The sequence below is a fragment of the Corapipo altera genome, unplaced genomic scaffold, assembly GCF_003945725.1.
Source record: "Corapipo altera isolate COAL_440 unplaced genomic scaffold, ASM394572v1 60253, whole genome shotgun sequence".
Lineage (NCBI taxonomy): Eukaryota > Metazoa > Chordata > Aves > Passeriformes > Pipridae > Corapipo > Corapipo altera.
Genome location: NW_020885155.1, coordinates 36,922 through 51,457, shown reverse-complemented (window position 1 = coordinate 51,457; position 14,536 = coordinate 36,922). Strand labels below are relative to the sequence as shown.

The following is a 14,536-nucleotide window of genomic DNA, read 5'->3' as shown; positions in this document are numbered from 1 at the left end:
GCTGCCGCGATGGCCATCCCTGCCGTGCCCCCCCGAGCTCCCCAGGCCCCCGGGGACAGACAACGTCCCCCGCTCCGGGCTGCCGGCTCATGCCGGGGGAAGGATGGCTCATCCGGACTACGTTTCCCAGCGGCTCCTCCCGGGGCTGCACATGCTCGATGCGGCTCCCGGCGACTCCCGGCAGCTCCCGGCGCGGCGCCCGGTGCGGCGCAGGGGCGGTCGGTGCGGCTGCGGGTGGGACCGGCGGCGATCCCGGCTGCGGCTCCCGGGGCGACTCCCGGCGGTTCCCCGTGCAGCAACCCGGGGAGACTCCCGGTTTGGCTCCCGACGGCTCCCAGTGCCGCCCCCGGCGGGGCATCCTCCCGGTGCGCCCTCGGGAGCGCACGGCCGAGCCCCGGGGCTGATCCAGGCTCGGGGCCGAGCGTTCCCCCGGCGCCCCCCGCCGCCCCAGCAGGATGCCCCGGGGGCGAGCCTGGACGCAGGCGGAGGTCAGCAGCCTCCTGTCGCTGGTGGGGGGCTCGGGGGAGGCCGCCCTGCTCATGGCCTCCACGTCGCGACCCAACGAGGCGCTGTGGCGGGAGATCTCCCGGGGGCTGGCGGCGGCCGGCTACGGGCGCAGCGTGGCCCAGTGCCGCTCCAAGTGGAAGGCGCTCAAGCAAGCTTTCCACTCGGAGCGGGAGACGCGCCGGAGGGCAGGACACCACTCGCCCCGGCTTCCGCCGCACTACCGGGCCATGAAAAGTATATGGAAGGCAGCCGGGCGGCCCGTCTTTGGCGAGCGGAGGATGCCAGGTGGGTGCCAGGGACGGGCATGTGGGCTTAGCAGGGTGGCTAGGTGTGGGTTGCTTGGGGACTGATCTGCACGGACACCCAGAGTATGTTGATGGTCTTTCTCGTCCTCTAGAACTGGTGAAACTGCCCACCAGGAAGCGCAGGTCAGCCCTTGCCGCTCGGTCTTCATCCTCGCCAGAGCCACCAGGTACCTGTGGGCTCAGACAGCCGGAGTGGGGCTTGTCCTGTCTGTGGGGTGGCAGACACCCCTCGTCACCCAGTTATTGAAGCTCTTTTCTGCACCCCCCTCGCTTCCTTCTGCAGAGCACGATGTTAGCAGGGACACCCCAGGCACGCTGCTGTCCCCACTGCTGCGGTGTGCAAAGGATGAGCCAGAGAGCCGTAAGTACCAACCTGCCCTGCTGCACCAAGCTGCACGGCCACAGCTCCAGCCCAAGCCCAGGCCAGCATAATGGGAATGGGGGGCTTAGGGGATCAGACGATCCATCACATGTCCCTCATCAGGGATGCTCAGTGATGGGAGCGTTGGGATTTCCCCCTCCAGAGGCTTCAGCTAGAGGTCGAACCAGCCTCAGAGCATGAAGGGATGGCTGGGACAGGGCAGGAAGGGGTCTCCAGCTCTGACCCAGCCTGGGGGCATGGCAAGGCTACTGGCTGCCCCATGGCAGATTGTGGGGCACAAAGTCTGTAAGGGGCAGTGGCCCCAGTACAACCCAGAGGTCTCCTGTGGCTGTGTGGCACTGCAGGGCATGTGACTCCCCTTCCTTTGTCAGGTCCTGGCTCCCCCCTTCCCTAGTAACAACATAGGTCTTTGGATGAGTTAGGACTGTGTGTGAGGGCCAGAGGTGCTTGCAGCTCCCATGCCCCGCAGCCCACCCAGGGGCGTATCTTGCACCCCCCCAGGGAGTTTGGCACTGAGGTGATGCAGGATACATCCCTGAGTCTGATTTGCGTGGGTGCCCCGGCCAGCATCCCACACTGGGTAACCGCCTTCTGTCTCCCTAAATTCCCCCTGCAGTTTCAAGTGGATGTGGGATTCTCCTTCACTTCCAGTCCTAGTCTGTTGTGTAGCGTTCCTGCGCGCTGCTCCGCCGCTGCTGCCTTCCAGCCCAGGGGTGGCTGCATTGCAGTGGTGGGTGAGTGACTCCTGCTTTTGTACCTAGCTCTGAAATGCTTTGGGGCCCTGCAGGGCACTGTGGAGCTGTGGCTAGGGCATGTTGGGCTGTGGGGCTGGCCGAGGCAAGCCAGGCAGACCCTGGGCTGATGGTGATCCCCTGGCAAGTCCTGTCAGATGGCGTATCTCTCCTCTCTGCTTTCTCCCAGCAGCTGGTGGGGAACACATCACTGGAGTGCCACCCACGCCCCCCACCATGCCATGTAAGGCTTTCCTTGCCCTGCTCAACCCAGTAAAGCCCAGTAAATCCCCTCAGCCCCACGAGCAGGGTCTGATACAGTTCTCGTTGCAGACACCAGTTGCTGCTTCCCTCCTGTCTCCATCCTGGGTGAGCATCATGTCCTGGCTACTCTACTTGTGCGCCCTGGGGCAGGACGTGGCTCCAGCTCACAGGCTGTATCTGCTCTCATTCCAGGCTGTCACACTGACCTGAAGCAGGAAGGAACAGAGGGAAAGGCTGGTAGGTGTCTGCAGTTTTGAGCAAGTTCTCCTGGTCCAGGGGACAGCTCTGTCCTGTCCTGCTGGCGGGAATGCAGGGCCTGGGCTCCCAGAGGCAGTGCCTTCCCAAGTCTCTGTGTGGGGTCAAGCTGAGCATGGGGTTTGGGTGCCTCCATCACTCTGGTTGTTTCCTCCATGCCAAGCTATCGTGGCACGTTTTCCTGGTGAGACGTCCCCGGGGATGGGAAGAGGAAACCAAATGCTGCCAGTGGCTGTCACAGCCTCAGGCTCCCAAGGGACAGCTGCCATGAGCGAGCAGCCGGCAGCAGGTGAAGATGCATCAGATGCAAGCCTTCATGGTGGGTCCTCCCTGCAGCATCCCAAAAGCCTCACAGGGAGCTCTCAGAGCCATGGTGAGAGTTTGCTGCCACTGACTCCTTTCTCACTGCAGGGCCCGGTGTGGCAAGCTTGCTCCAGAACGTCCAGCAACTGCTGGTGCAGATCCTGCAGACATCACGGCAGCAGCAGGCACTACTGGAGAGCCTGGCCAGCGACACAGTCTCCCACCTCCAGCTCCTCTCCCACAGCCTCGTGCAGGTGGGCGAGACCCTGCACCAGCTCCTGCTCCGGCCACAGACCCATCCTGGCCCCCTTAGCCACTACATCCCCCATGTGCCCCTTTTTGAGGGTGGCCCTGGAATGCCCTGCTCCCCTGGCACTCCCCACACCTCCCCAGATTGCAAAGAGGAGCCTCAGCTGTCCCGTGCCACCAGTTGCACCCCACCGTGAGTGCCACCATCACCTGCCCCAGGAGCAACAGCTTTGCTACGCAGCCACAGCACAAATCTGTATAGCAGAGGTTCCAGATATTTTGAAAGTTTATAGAAGAGAGACATTTTAATAAAATTAAAAATAGCTTTTCTACCAATGATGACAATTGACCAATTCTTTCCCCCTCTGTGGGGGATGTTCCCCTTCTCACTTTCAAGATGAGGAGGAGGGGAACTTGGCTATTTACAGCCTCAGAAACTCCCAGGCCAAACACTGTGGTGCAGATGTGCTTTGTCTGCCCCTTCCAGCAGCACCTGGCGCAGGCAGGACCCCTGCCTGGGGAACATGCTGCTGGGCTATGGAGTAGAGTGGGGCCTCCACGACTGGAGGGCAGGAAGCCCAGATTGCCAGTGTGCATCCCTCTCCAAGGGAAGAGGCTGGGGTGGGCAATGCTGGGCGGCACTGGGGCTGCAGGGGCAGTCTGTGCAGCAGCCGTAGGCCCTTGTCCTCTGGGTTCTTGGCAGGTCACTTCCAGCCAGTGCTGCGGGCTTCGCACATGCAGCAGTGAGGCCCTCCTGCTCCAGGAGGGATCCTCCTGCTTTAATACGTGGATCACCATCAGGTAACAGCAGTTGCAGACATGCCATGGCATGTGGTACTTGGCAAGAGGGCCACTGTCTCTTGCCCCAGCCCCCACCACCTTCAGCAGTTTGTGCACGTACTGCAAGGGGATGGGGCAATTTGCTGCCTCCAGAATCTCTTTGCCCCATCCAGGGAGAGAAAGTAGTCGATTCTGCTGGCATAGGGCAGGTAGATGTCAGGACAGTAGTTCTGCAGTGCCATTTGCTGGAGGGCTGATAGGTGGCCTACCACTTCTGCCAGAAGAGTAGGGACACCATGTAGGGGCTGGCCCATGCCAGGAAGCTGGGCAAGTAGTCCATGTTGAAGCAGCTGTCATCCATCTTGAGGATGTATCAGGGTGTATCCACTGCTCTGATGCCGTGCATGACCTTCAGGGTGAGGTTGCAGTACATGTCCCTATAGGTCCTCAACAAGATGTACATGAACTCCTGCCCTTCCTTCTACACACCCTGGCCCACTGCTGCCTCAGATGCCTGCCCCACTAGACACACCATCTTCCAGGGGCTTGCCAGGACACCCTACATCCTCCAGATGCACATGCCAGCAAGCTGGAGCACCCCACCTGTGGCCAAGCCATGGAGAGGGGTCAGGGCCATGGTCTACCAGCAAGGTGGCTGGGGGCCAGCAGGTGCCACTGCACCAGTGAGCAACAACATCACAGTCCAGACGACATCCGGCAGGGGAGAAGCATGGGTGAGCAGTGCTGGGGAAACGCGTTACATCATGTGGCATTGTCCCTCATCCCACACCAGCTGTGCACCCTGAGTCAGAGAGAACAGCATGCTGCGGAGGCACCTTGGCCTCGTGATGCAGTGAGCAGGGAGCCTGGGCCTGTGGGGGCTGCCAGGAGTGGGGCCAGCCCTGGTGGGGATGGTGCTCCCACCGCTGCACACAAAACATCCTCTGTGCTCCCAAGCAGGAGGAGAAAGCGGCTGGCTGCTGGCCAACAGCTCCAGCCCCACGCCTCATGGCTTCCTGCAAATAGCTCTGCTCAGGATTTCTCTCCTTGGGACCCACCAGTGTGGGCAAAGATAGCAGACAGGTGGCATCTCCCTTCCTGAGCTCTTCCACTTGCATCAGTGAGGTTGCAATGGGAGGACACCTTTGGACTGTGGTTGCCCATGCTCCCCCCTTACCTCACTGTGTTCCCCATCATTCCACTGATTACCCTGCTGTGCTTGCCACCGTCCCATTGAGCTCCCTATCACCCTGCTCTCATCCCCACCACACCACTGAAAACCCTGGCTCGCTCCCTGCCTTTCTGCGATGCTCCCCACTTGAGGTTACAGCCTGCTTCCTCCAGTCCTGGGACACCAAGCACCATTCCCTCAGCCCCAGGGTGCTGGGGTAGTGGGACGGGCTGTCCCCCCACACAAAATGGGGGCAGGTCCCTGCCAGGAGGTGAAGGGCAGTGAGAGGTGCTCTGGGATGGCCTGCAGTGGGGGCCTGGCTGCAGGGGAGAGTGGTTTTGCAGCAGGGCCTTTGGAGGGTGTTCTAGGGGTTGCAGGTCAGGGGTGCATGGGATAGCACTAGAGGTGCAGGTGGGAGACAAGTGGTGTGCGGTACTGGGATTCTGGAGGATTAGATGAGTGTGCAGTAGGGTGCAGTGAGAGGTGCGGGGAGGGCTGCAGGGGGTGCAGAGGGACTGCTGAGGGAGTGCAGTGAGGGTTCAGGGAGAGGTGGAGTGAGGGGTGCAAGGAGTGCAGAGGGGGTGCAGTGGAGGTGCAGTGAGGGGTGCAGTGAGAGGTGCAAGGAGTGCAGAGGGGTTGCAGAGGATGCACTGGAGGTCCGTGGGGGTGCAGGGGGTGCAGTGGGGGTCAGTGGGGATGCAGAGGGTGCAGTGAGAGGTGCAGTGAGGGGTACAGGGGGTGCGGGGGGGGGCAGGGGGGGCAGGGGGGGGCGGTGGGGGTGCAGGGGGTGCAGTGGGAGGTGCGCTGTGAGCACGCCGGGGAGCACAGGGTTACAGCACGCCCCTGAAGAGCGGGGCCAGCCCGGAGTAACGCTCGGCAGCCAATAGGAGGCCAGGAAAGAGCGGGGGGCGGGACCAGGCCGGGCACATCACCCAATCGCAGGGCTCGCGGTGGGTCAGAGGCGGGCGCGGCCAATCAGGCTCCGGGAGGGGGCGGGGGGGGGGGGGGGGGAGGGGGGGAATGTTCCCCCGTGACGTCACGGGCGGGGATTCCCCTGCGGGGCGGCTCCGGTCCGATGTGCGCCCCAGCCCGTCCTGCCCAGGGCTGCGGCATCGCCACGGGCCGGGCTGTGCCCCAGAACGGAGGGGTCGCCCCGTAGTGCCCAGCGGGTGACCCCGCTCCGCAACCCTCTCGGGTCTGTGTCGCTCACCCGTCCTCCCTGGTGCAGTGGGCTGCTGGGCAGGCACGGGGGTGTCCTGCCAGGCAGGACTGCACTGCACCCTCCGCTTAATTCTCTGCCCACAAAACATCCCACGCCGTATGACTTGGGGTGTCCGCCCTGCTCCCCGCCTCAGCTTGGGCTCGAGGGGGTACCGGAGAGGCAGTGGGACAGGGCTGGATCGCAGACTTTTTCCAGCGACCCCCCCCCAGTCCTGGGGTGCAGTGAAGGTGGTGTCAGGGTTAACTGGGGCTGGCACAAGGTGATACAGGTGTGGAAGGGTCTGAGATAAAGCCTTTCCTGGGGGCATCCATCTCAAACAAGCCCTGTGCCTGGTGAGACCCTTCTGCTCCAGACACATGCAATGTGTCTTGCCACTTGCAGGGCTGGGGTGACAGCCAGAAGAACAGGAAAAGCCTGGAGAGAGGCAGGTGGGCTCCTTCTGGGGCATGCAAGGCCTAGATGGCCTAGGGACTGTGAGGGTTCTGCTCTGGGCAGCCTAGGCATAGAACTCCTTCCCCCTCCATCCCACACAGCAGCTTGCAAGAGGACAGCTGCACTTCAAAAGACATGAGACCCCTAGGTCAGCCAGAGCAGACTCCTTGGGTAGGGATTTTTCCCTAGTTTTATGCCACTCTGCAATAACTCAAAGCTTCACTGCTCCCCTGATCCCCTCCTTCCTGCATGGCCTGCCCCAGCCCAGAGCCTACGTATAATAATTGGAAGAACTGAAATAATAAAGTTGTTGCCTAACAGTGGCAGCAACCCCTTTGTCCCTGTACCCTGCTCCCAGCCTATACAACCACACCATGACCTGGAGGTGAAGCTGTGTGCCTACTAGAGCCAGTCCCACCCTGCAAACCTGGGGTACAGGGAGTGTGACCCAAATGACTGCCCTAAGGTCAGCTTTGAGCTGTGTCTGTAGTGCATCTATAGTTGCCTGCTAGTAGCTGCATGCTCAGTCCTGAGGCTTCCCCACTGCATCAGCCCCTCCTCTACTCTTTCCTGCCCCAAAGAGTACCCCAAGCCTTGGGGTGACATGGTGAAGGGTACACAGACCCCGTGGCCACGGCTCACCCTGCAGCCCAGCTCCAGTGGCCACCGTGCTAAAGCCACAGCAAAAGCTCGGGGTGTTGGCATTAGGAGAAGTCCTCCTGCCTCTTGAGCCTAGCAAAATCCTTCTCATGATGTCCAAATGCTGAAGGAGAGGTTTACTATGAGGTAAACCAGGATGCAGGGGGACTCCCACACACCTCTCCTGTCTCTTCACTCCTCTCCCTGAGCAAGTGGTCTGTATTCACGCTCCAGTGCTTTCTCCCAGATTGCTGAATGCCCAACCTGCTGCCACAGATGGGTCTGCAGCCTCTGGTGGCAGGGTGTCTGGAGGGATGAAGACCTCTGGGCAATCAGGCACCCCAGTAGGCCTTTGGGTACTTCCCTATTGCACTTTTTTTCAAAACCACAATGTTTTGGAAATGTAAGAGCTTTCACCAGCAACTCTTGGGTGGAACAGAAGATAATAACAGAGTATTCAGGCTCATGGTCATGTCCTGAAGGTCTCACATGCCACAAAGCAGCATCCAGAATCAACCCTGACAACCAACCATCCAGATGGGATGTGGCACAGGATGGATTAGGCAGAAGTATAATTCCAAAATCCTGAACTTAAGTGAAGCAAGAGAGGGTGTCTAAGGACAAGGAGTGGAAGCTGCTTTGAAGTGTATCAGGATGTTTATCTTGATATCAAAAGCCCTAGTTCACTTTTTTAATGAACTGGCTCCTCCCTTTGAAGTGGATCTTCCTGTGCTGCTGATGGCTGTGGCTCAGGAAGATCCTGCACAGATTTCACCCTCCTCAAACGTTAATTTTTCTCTTGTAATTTGCCTTAAAATGATGAGACCAAAGGGAAAACTCAGGAATAAGAACAGCCAGACTGCCTCTGGACCTGCCAAAAAGAGGACTGTGTCAGGCAGGGGTTTTTGAAGGCAGGTTGAAGGCTGGATGCAGGGACATGCTCAGTGTCTGGGAGCACTTGGCACCTCCCTGCAGCAGGGACCACACCCCGATCCTTGGGTGTGCAAACACATATGGGGTCCCCCGAGAGTGCGGCTGAGTGTTACTCCAGGTCCTCCCTCCCAACAGGGAGGAAGCCTCCAGCTCAGATTATCCATCTTCCCAACAGGAGACGACTTCATTAGTTAATTAGAACAACAATCCTCATGGGCTCATCTGGGATTTGTAGCTGTGCTGGCAGGAGATTTGCTGACTGCAGGCAAGCCCTGGGGCAAAGCTTCTCGGGAGGGCTTGGCACACAGAGCCCTCGGGGACTTACCTCCCCTCCTGCTGAGCCGGGAGCCTCTGGATTGCACTTGTTCAAAGTCCATTTAATTTTAGCCAAAAATATTCCTCTTCAAAATGCAGTCTTGTGTTTTAGCTCTGGAGGTGGTGAAGCATCCTTATATAAAGTACGAATAAACTGCAATATTCTCCTCATTGTAGGCACCACTCACACTCCAACAGGAAGATTCAATGTGATTTCTTTAGTGCAGCTTCCCTTGAGAGCACTGTTCATACATAACGACATATTGCTTAGCACTTGGGGACTCAAGGGAAATTTTAGTGGTAGTATTTGAGTGGGGGGAAATGTTTTTTAAGAGAAAATTTTAATCTGCAAGCCATAAAGGGAACAGTGGCTTTGCACCCTATGGACAATGTTCTCAGCCTCTGCTAACATGGTTTTATCTTCCTCTGCAGGCTTGCTTCTTCAGATAAATTTATCCAGGATTGCATTTGGTGTAACAGCTTGATTTCTGTTGGTGCAAGGCTGATTTCTCACGAGAGTAACTGCCTTAGTTTTCTATCACTTGACAGCAAGTGCAGCTGCATTTTGTACTTGTAGACTTTGTTCTTGCAATTGCAGCCCATGGGAGATCCTTCCCCTGCTCACCGTCTGGGATGAGTCGAGGCTGCTCCTTCAGCAGCATCCCTCTGTGTTGATTCGTGGGCCCTGCATGTCTGCTCCAGGGATAGAAACACAGGACTCCCTTGTCCTAACAAAAGGTTTGCAGGACTCACAGGTCCTACCCCAAGATTCATCCAGAGGGGTAGGTCTGTGTCACAGCACTCTGATGCACCCCCGAATATCCTCAAAGCCTCATTGCTATGGTAGTACCTCAAATTTAGCACTGCAAAATTAGTTGCAATTTTAGGCTGTTGCCAAGCTCTTCTTCGAAGTCTTTCTGGGTGTTGTTTTGCTCTGGTTTTCCATGTAACCTTCATCCCCTTCCACGTGCTCTTCATTTTGCTGCAGCTCCCCTCCTTGAGGAATGACCTTTCCCACCCATTTGCCCACTTTGCTCTTTGGCTGTGCTGGCCTTGCAAATCTTGTTAAAGGACATGTTCATTCACTGGAAGTCTCCAGCATGCGGCTCTGAGCAGTTCTCGTGCTGTCTGCAGGCAGTCTGCCCCCCTGGCTGCTCTATTAATTTCTCTTAGCAAGCTCCCTGATTTCTATGCAGTTCCCTTGATGAAGTTAAGCACAAATCAAGTGGTTTTTCCGCTCGACAGAGCAGCTCTTCAACAGCCCTCTTATAAATTGCCAGGGATAAAGTCCTGAGTCCGGCCCCCCCGTAGGCTCCCCCACAAACTGCTCCAAGAAACTCGATTAACAGCAGCTGAAAATCACGGTGCTTTACATCACTGCCACATTTTCCTGATTTCTCATGTCTCAGTGTCCCCCTTTCCTGTCTGCTGCTCCCCTCCAGCCACACAACCAGTGGCAGCTGCTGTTTGTCCCTACACACAGTCCCACTGCAATACTCTGGACCCCATGGGTGCAGCTAAGCCGTTTGTCCTTCATCTCCACGGCCCCTGAACCCATACCCTCATGCCAAACCAGTGCCAATGCCCTGGCACCCTGCTGTTTCTTCACACATCCAGGTGTTGTGGCACTGGGTGCTGCTGGGACAATGCTAGTTCCTGATGTACCACATCCACCCCAGAACCCCCTGTCCCTTCTCTGGGCTAGCTTGGTCACACTCAGTTCTCTCTGAGTTCCATGGGGCAGGCACCCACTGCAGGGTGTGCCTGGGAACAGGGACCTTGAGAGATACCCACAGCAGGAGCAAAGCAGGAGCATGTGCTGGAGCTGGGCTTGCTCTGTATGTAGCTGTGTCTCCCATTTTGCAGGTGCCTGGCCCTAACCTGGCCCTCTCCAAGCATCCTGCAGACTGGAGCTGAAGCTTTGAGGGGTCCCTGACATGGAATGAAGGCTGGGGATGGTAGCAGAGATTGTGAAACATGGGCTAGGGGATGGGAGAGAAGGAAGGTTGAGCAAGCAGTCTGTGTGTGTGTGTTGCTTCAGGGGAAATGGGGTTCCTTTGCAAACCCTGAGCTGTTCCCCCAGGGTGACCATGGTGCAGCCACTGTCTGCAAGGCTGAGGGACAGCCAGAGACAGAGCAAGGCAGGCATCTCCAGTGCCTGTGAGCTGTGTGGTGGTGCCAGCTGTGGGTGATGGATAGGTCTGCATGGTGAGAGCGGTCAAGCCTTGCTATTCTGATGAGAAAATCATCGAGTGGCTGCAGGGTGCGCCGGGCAAATTGCAAAATAAGAGAGCAGCTGGGGCATCCTCCCAGCCCTTCATCATCCCCAGAGAGGCACGGTGACAGTCATGCCTGGTCAGGGAGCAAGCTCTGGCTGCACCCACAAGGGATTTACATTGACTGAGGTGGAAAGGCTTCATCACTGTGGAGTCTGGCAGCACAGTGAACAGGAGGGGTGAGGACCTCCAGGGCAGCCCTAGGAGATCTGCTGCCTCTGGACATGAGGTTTCATGAGGACATAGGGAGAAAATGCTGAGGTGGGGGCAGAGAAGCACTGCGCATCCCTCCCTACACACCTATCCCTGTACCCCACTGAGATAACACCATGTCTGGGGACCCACCAACCCCCAGGTGACCAAGCTGGTGACACTAACAGCCACCCTTCCACCCACACCTCCCAGCCCCCATTGTTTGCAAGGAGTACAACACCCTTATGCACCCAGGGAAACCCCAAAAGCTGGGACCTCTCGCCAGCCCCCCACTCGCTGCTGCCTGCTCAGGCGAGCATGGCGAGGGAGAGGAGGAGGGATGATGAGTCCTGCCTGCGTGCACGCAGCCTGCTGCAGGTCTCAATAATTCAGGCCTGACACATTAAAGTTGCATGGCATGCAATTGCCGTCTGCAACGACAGACTGCGTCAGGAATGCTGGATGGTGAGTCCGGCCCGGCAGACACGGGGAGGCGATGATGGGAGGGCGCAGCAGCTCCCCCGGGAGGGCAAGGTGTGGGCAACAGGCAGAGCATCCCTGCAGTGGGGATCTGGGTTAGGAGGAGGTTACAGAAGGAAGCACAGTCCTGGTTTTGGGATACACGTTTCCGAGGAACTTTTGTTCAAGCAGGGCCAATGGCATTAGCAGCCCAGCAGGTAGGAATGGGGCTGGGTTGCAGGAGACTGAGTCAGGATAATACTGTCCCCAGGGCTGCCCCTTCTCATGTATTCCCTGTGTCCCCCTCAGCTTCCTGCTCAGGACAGAGGACAGAAAGTCTTGTGCTGCCTCAGGCCTCGGCTCAAAAGCTCTTCCCATCTGCGCCTGTCCCCAGGTTCCTGACACCACCTGCTGTGGTGTGGCTTGGACCCCCACATCCCTCCCCATCACTGAGGAAGCGAAGCTCTTTGGTGGCTGTTCCCGGAGTCGGTTGCCATGGGGATGTCAGATGTACCTGGCTGTTATAGGGATACTGTTGCCATGGTTATGTGGTTGCTGTGCCTGGTAGAGGCAGGGACAGAGCGTCAGGAAAGCTGTTTACGCTGGGGGGGTGGGAGCCACAGGCACCCCAGCTCTCTCAGCAGGAGGGTAAGACAAAGTCCAGCCTTCACCTCAAGTGCATCCCTATGGGGCAGAGGCTGGAGGCCATTTGGGGCAGAGCAAGGCTCACCAAGATGAGTGGGAATGAGTAGGCTGGTGCTCCTGACCCTGCAATGAAGTGGAGGTGACTGAGGGGACGTGGAGTTTCCTGTGGTGTGTCCCAGCATGCTCCCAGTCAGGCTCGGTGGGAGAGGCACCCACACACCTGTGCTGGGTGTCCTACAGGGGAGAGCAGCTTCTCCGTGCTTGGTGCCAGGAGAACGGTGCAAAAACCTTTCCATCCTGCAGGACTTCTGTACTTGTAGCTCACCTCAGCGCCCCCTGAGCTGTCCCAGCCTCCTGAGCAGGAGAGTGGGTTTCTACCCCACTGGGACTGGGAAGTGAAGGGATGGGGATTCCCAGCTCTCAGTGGGCAGCCTATGGGCCCCTGGGGACAAGCTGGGCTGGCAGAGAGTGCCTAGATCCACTCCAGAGCTGCTTGGCTGAGCTCCCTCCCGGGCAGCGCGGTCGGATGCTTGGCCTGTCCTTGAGATGAAAAATGCAGTTGCAGGTTTAATTAAAACGAGAGAGAGCTCTGAGCTGCGCCGCCAGCCTGGAAAAGCAGAGTCCAGCAGAGCTGGTGCGTGGCTCCCACGGGCTTCCTTGTGCATCTCTGACAGCTAAAACCCCTGCCAAAACCCTGTTAAAAAACCCTGCTAAAAATTCTGACAGGGGCCCAGGCCTGCATGTGTCACCTCACAGTGTCTGCTGTGGGGCAGACCAGGGGCTGCGCAGCTGCTTGCAAGGGGAAAGCTCATCCCCCTGCAGGCTCTGTTATTGCAGGGGTCTACACAAACTTGACAAGCAGTGGGTTTGCACTTCTGCAGTGAGCCAAGGGCTGAGGGACAGGTAAGATGCTGCATGGAGCACTAACATCCCCATGAAATCAGGGTGTATCGGTGTAGGACCGCGCTGTGCTCAGTGTGCCCTGCACTCCAGCATGTTCCTGATGAGAAAGCTAAAGATGAGCTCCTCATTCTCTGGGGTCTGCTACTGATGCGGGGTTGCATTTGGTGAAGTGACTAATGTTTTTAATTAAAAAATTAATCCTTAATCAGCCGCCTGGCCAGACCAGACAGGGCATTTTGTATGGCAGAGATAGGGCTGGAGAGTGGGCTCTTTGGTGAAGGAGAGTGGCAGATGCAGGTCCCTTGGTCCTTGCACAGTGACTGGGCCTCCTGCCCAGGCTGCCCAGGACACCTCCACACCAGGCTGGTTCCCCACAGCTATATGCCCCAACAAGCCCCAGAGACAGAGGCAGAAAGCCCTGAACCCACCAGCAGCACCACAACCCTTGCCAGCTCATCCCCTCTTCTGCTCTGCCCAACACAACCCCACTATTCTCTCCAGTCACCCCCACAGCCCCCCGAAGCCCACCTCACTCTGGCCAGCTGGGGCCCAGCTCCCAAGCAGCAGTTTTAATTAGATTGCAATCCTATTACATAGCTGCCTTCCCGCCTGCAGTTGCTAATCCTGTTAAGCATCCAGTAAATCTCCCTGTGCCTGTCCCCGGGGGTACAGGGAGGGGGGCTGCTGGCGGGTGGGCTCTGCTGAGCCAGGATGTGACTGCTAGGATGCAGAGCTTTGCCTTGGGATTCACCCCTGCAGGGTTGAGAAGAGCTCAGGAGGTTGAGGCAGACCCCAGAGTGGTGAGAAGGGTAAGTGGGGTTTCCCCTCTCTTCCTCAGTCCACCCTGAGCCCTCTGAGAAGCAGAGTGGAAAACCCCTGTCCTTGAAGCACATATACAACCTGTGTGTCTGTCACCACACCACGGTCACCACGGCTGCAATGGGTGCCGAGCCCACAGGTCTGACCATGGGGCAGGACAAGGAGCAGAGGCTGAGACAGTGTTGTCCCAACCAGGTTAGGAGATGCAGCCCACGCAGTGCAGTGCCTCCTCCCACTAGTGCTCATTGCCCTGCACCAGACAGGGCTGGTGACGACAAAGGGGACACAGGGTCACTTGTCCACTGCTTCTGGGCAGGTGTAGCCACGTGTGTGGCACTGAGGCAGGCTGCCTCATGCAGTGTGGTGTCACCAGCAGGCTGTGGGCTCCTGGGGATGTGGCCCTTGCAGGTAGTGCACTCTCAGACCCGTGCATTGCCACAGCAGGCAGCACCAGCATCATTCCCAAGTGGCAGCTGCCCCAGGGCTGTGGGCTCTCTACAGTCCTGCTGGTTTGCAGGGGACTCTGGCTGCCCTGGCACAGCACAGCTATCCATAGGTGAGGCATCACGGCCATCCTGTGAGAGCACAGTGACCCAACAAAGGCATCCCAGCTCTGCAGCCTGTCCTATCAAGAGTCAAAAGACTGCAGCCCTCTGGCCAGTCACCTTGCTCTGTGTCTGAGCTATGTCAGCCCCAGAGCAGCTACTGCAGAGCAGCAGCTCTTGCTACAGAGCACTAAGCAAGAGCCAGAGAC

General features: G+C 58.2%; 1 protein-coding gene across 3 annotated transcripts; it reads left to right on the top strand.

Moving 5' to 3' along the window:
* The first annotated feature begins 374 nt into the window (after nt 1-374).
* LOC113960597 lies at nt 375-3,332 on the top strand. Of its 3 annotated transcripts, none has more exons than XM_027670233.1 (8): nt 375-792; nt 905-979; nt 1,096-1,173; nt 2,119-2,169; nt 2,259-2,294; nt 2,382-2,426; nt 2,608-2,763; nt 2,856-3,332. In XM_027670233.1, the coding sequence occupies exons 1-8, from the start codon at nt 456-458 to the stop codon at nt 3,191-3,193; spliced, it is 1,116 nt and encodes a 371-aa protein (XP_027526034.1). In that variant the 5' UTR covers nt 375-455; the 3' UTR covers nt 3,194-3,332. The 3 variants fall into 3 exon arrangements, with proteins under 3 accessions (XP_027526034.1, XP_027526033.1, XP_027526035.1); XM_027670232.1 differs by having other exon boundaries at nt 2,116-2,169; XM_027670234.1 differs by lacking the exons at nt 2,119-2,169; nt 2,259-2,294.
* The last annotated feature ends 11,204 nt before the right edge of the window (nt 3,333-14,536 follow it).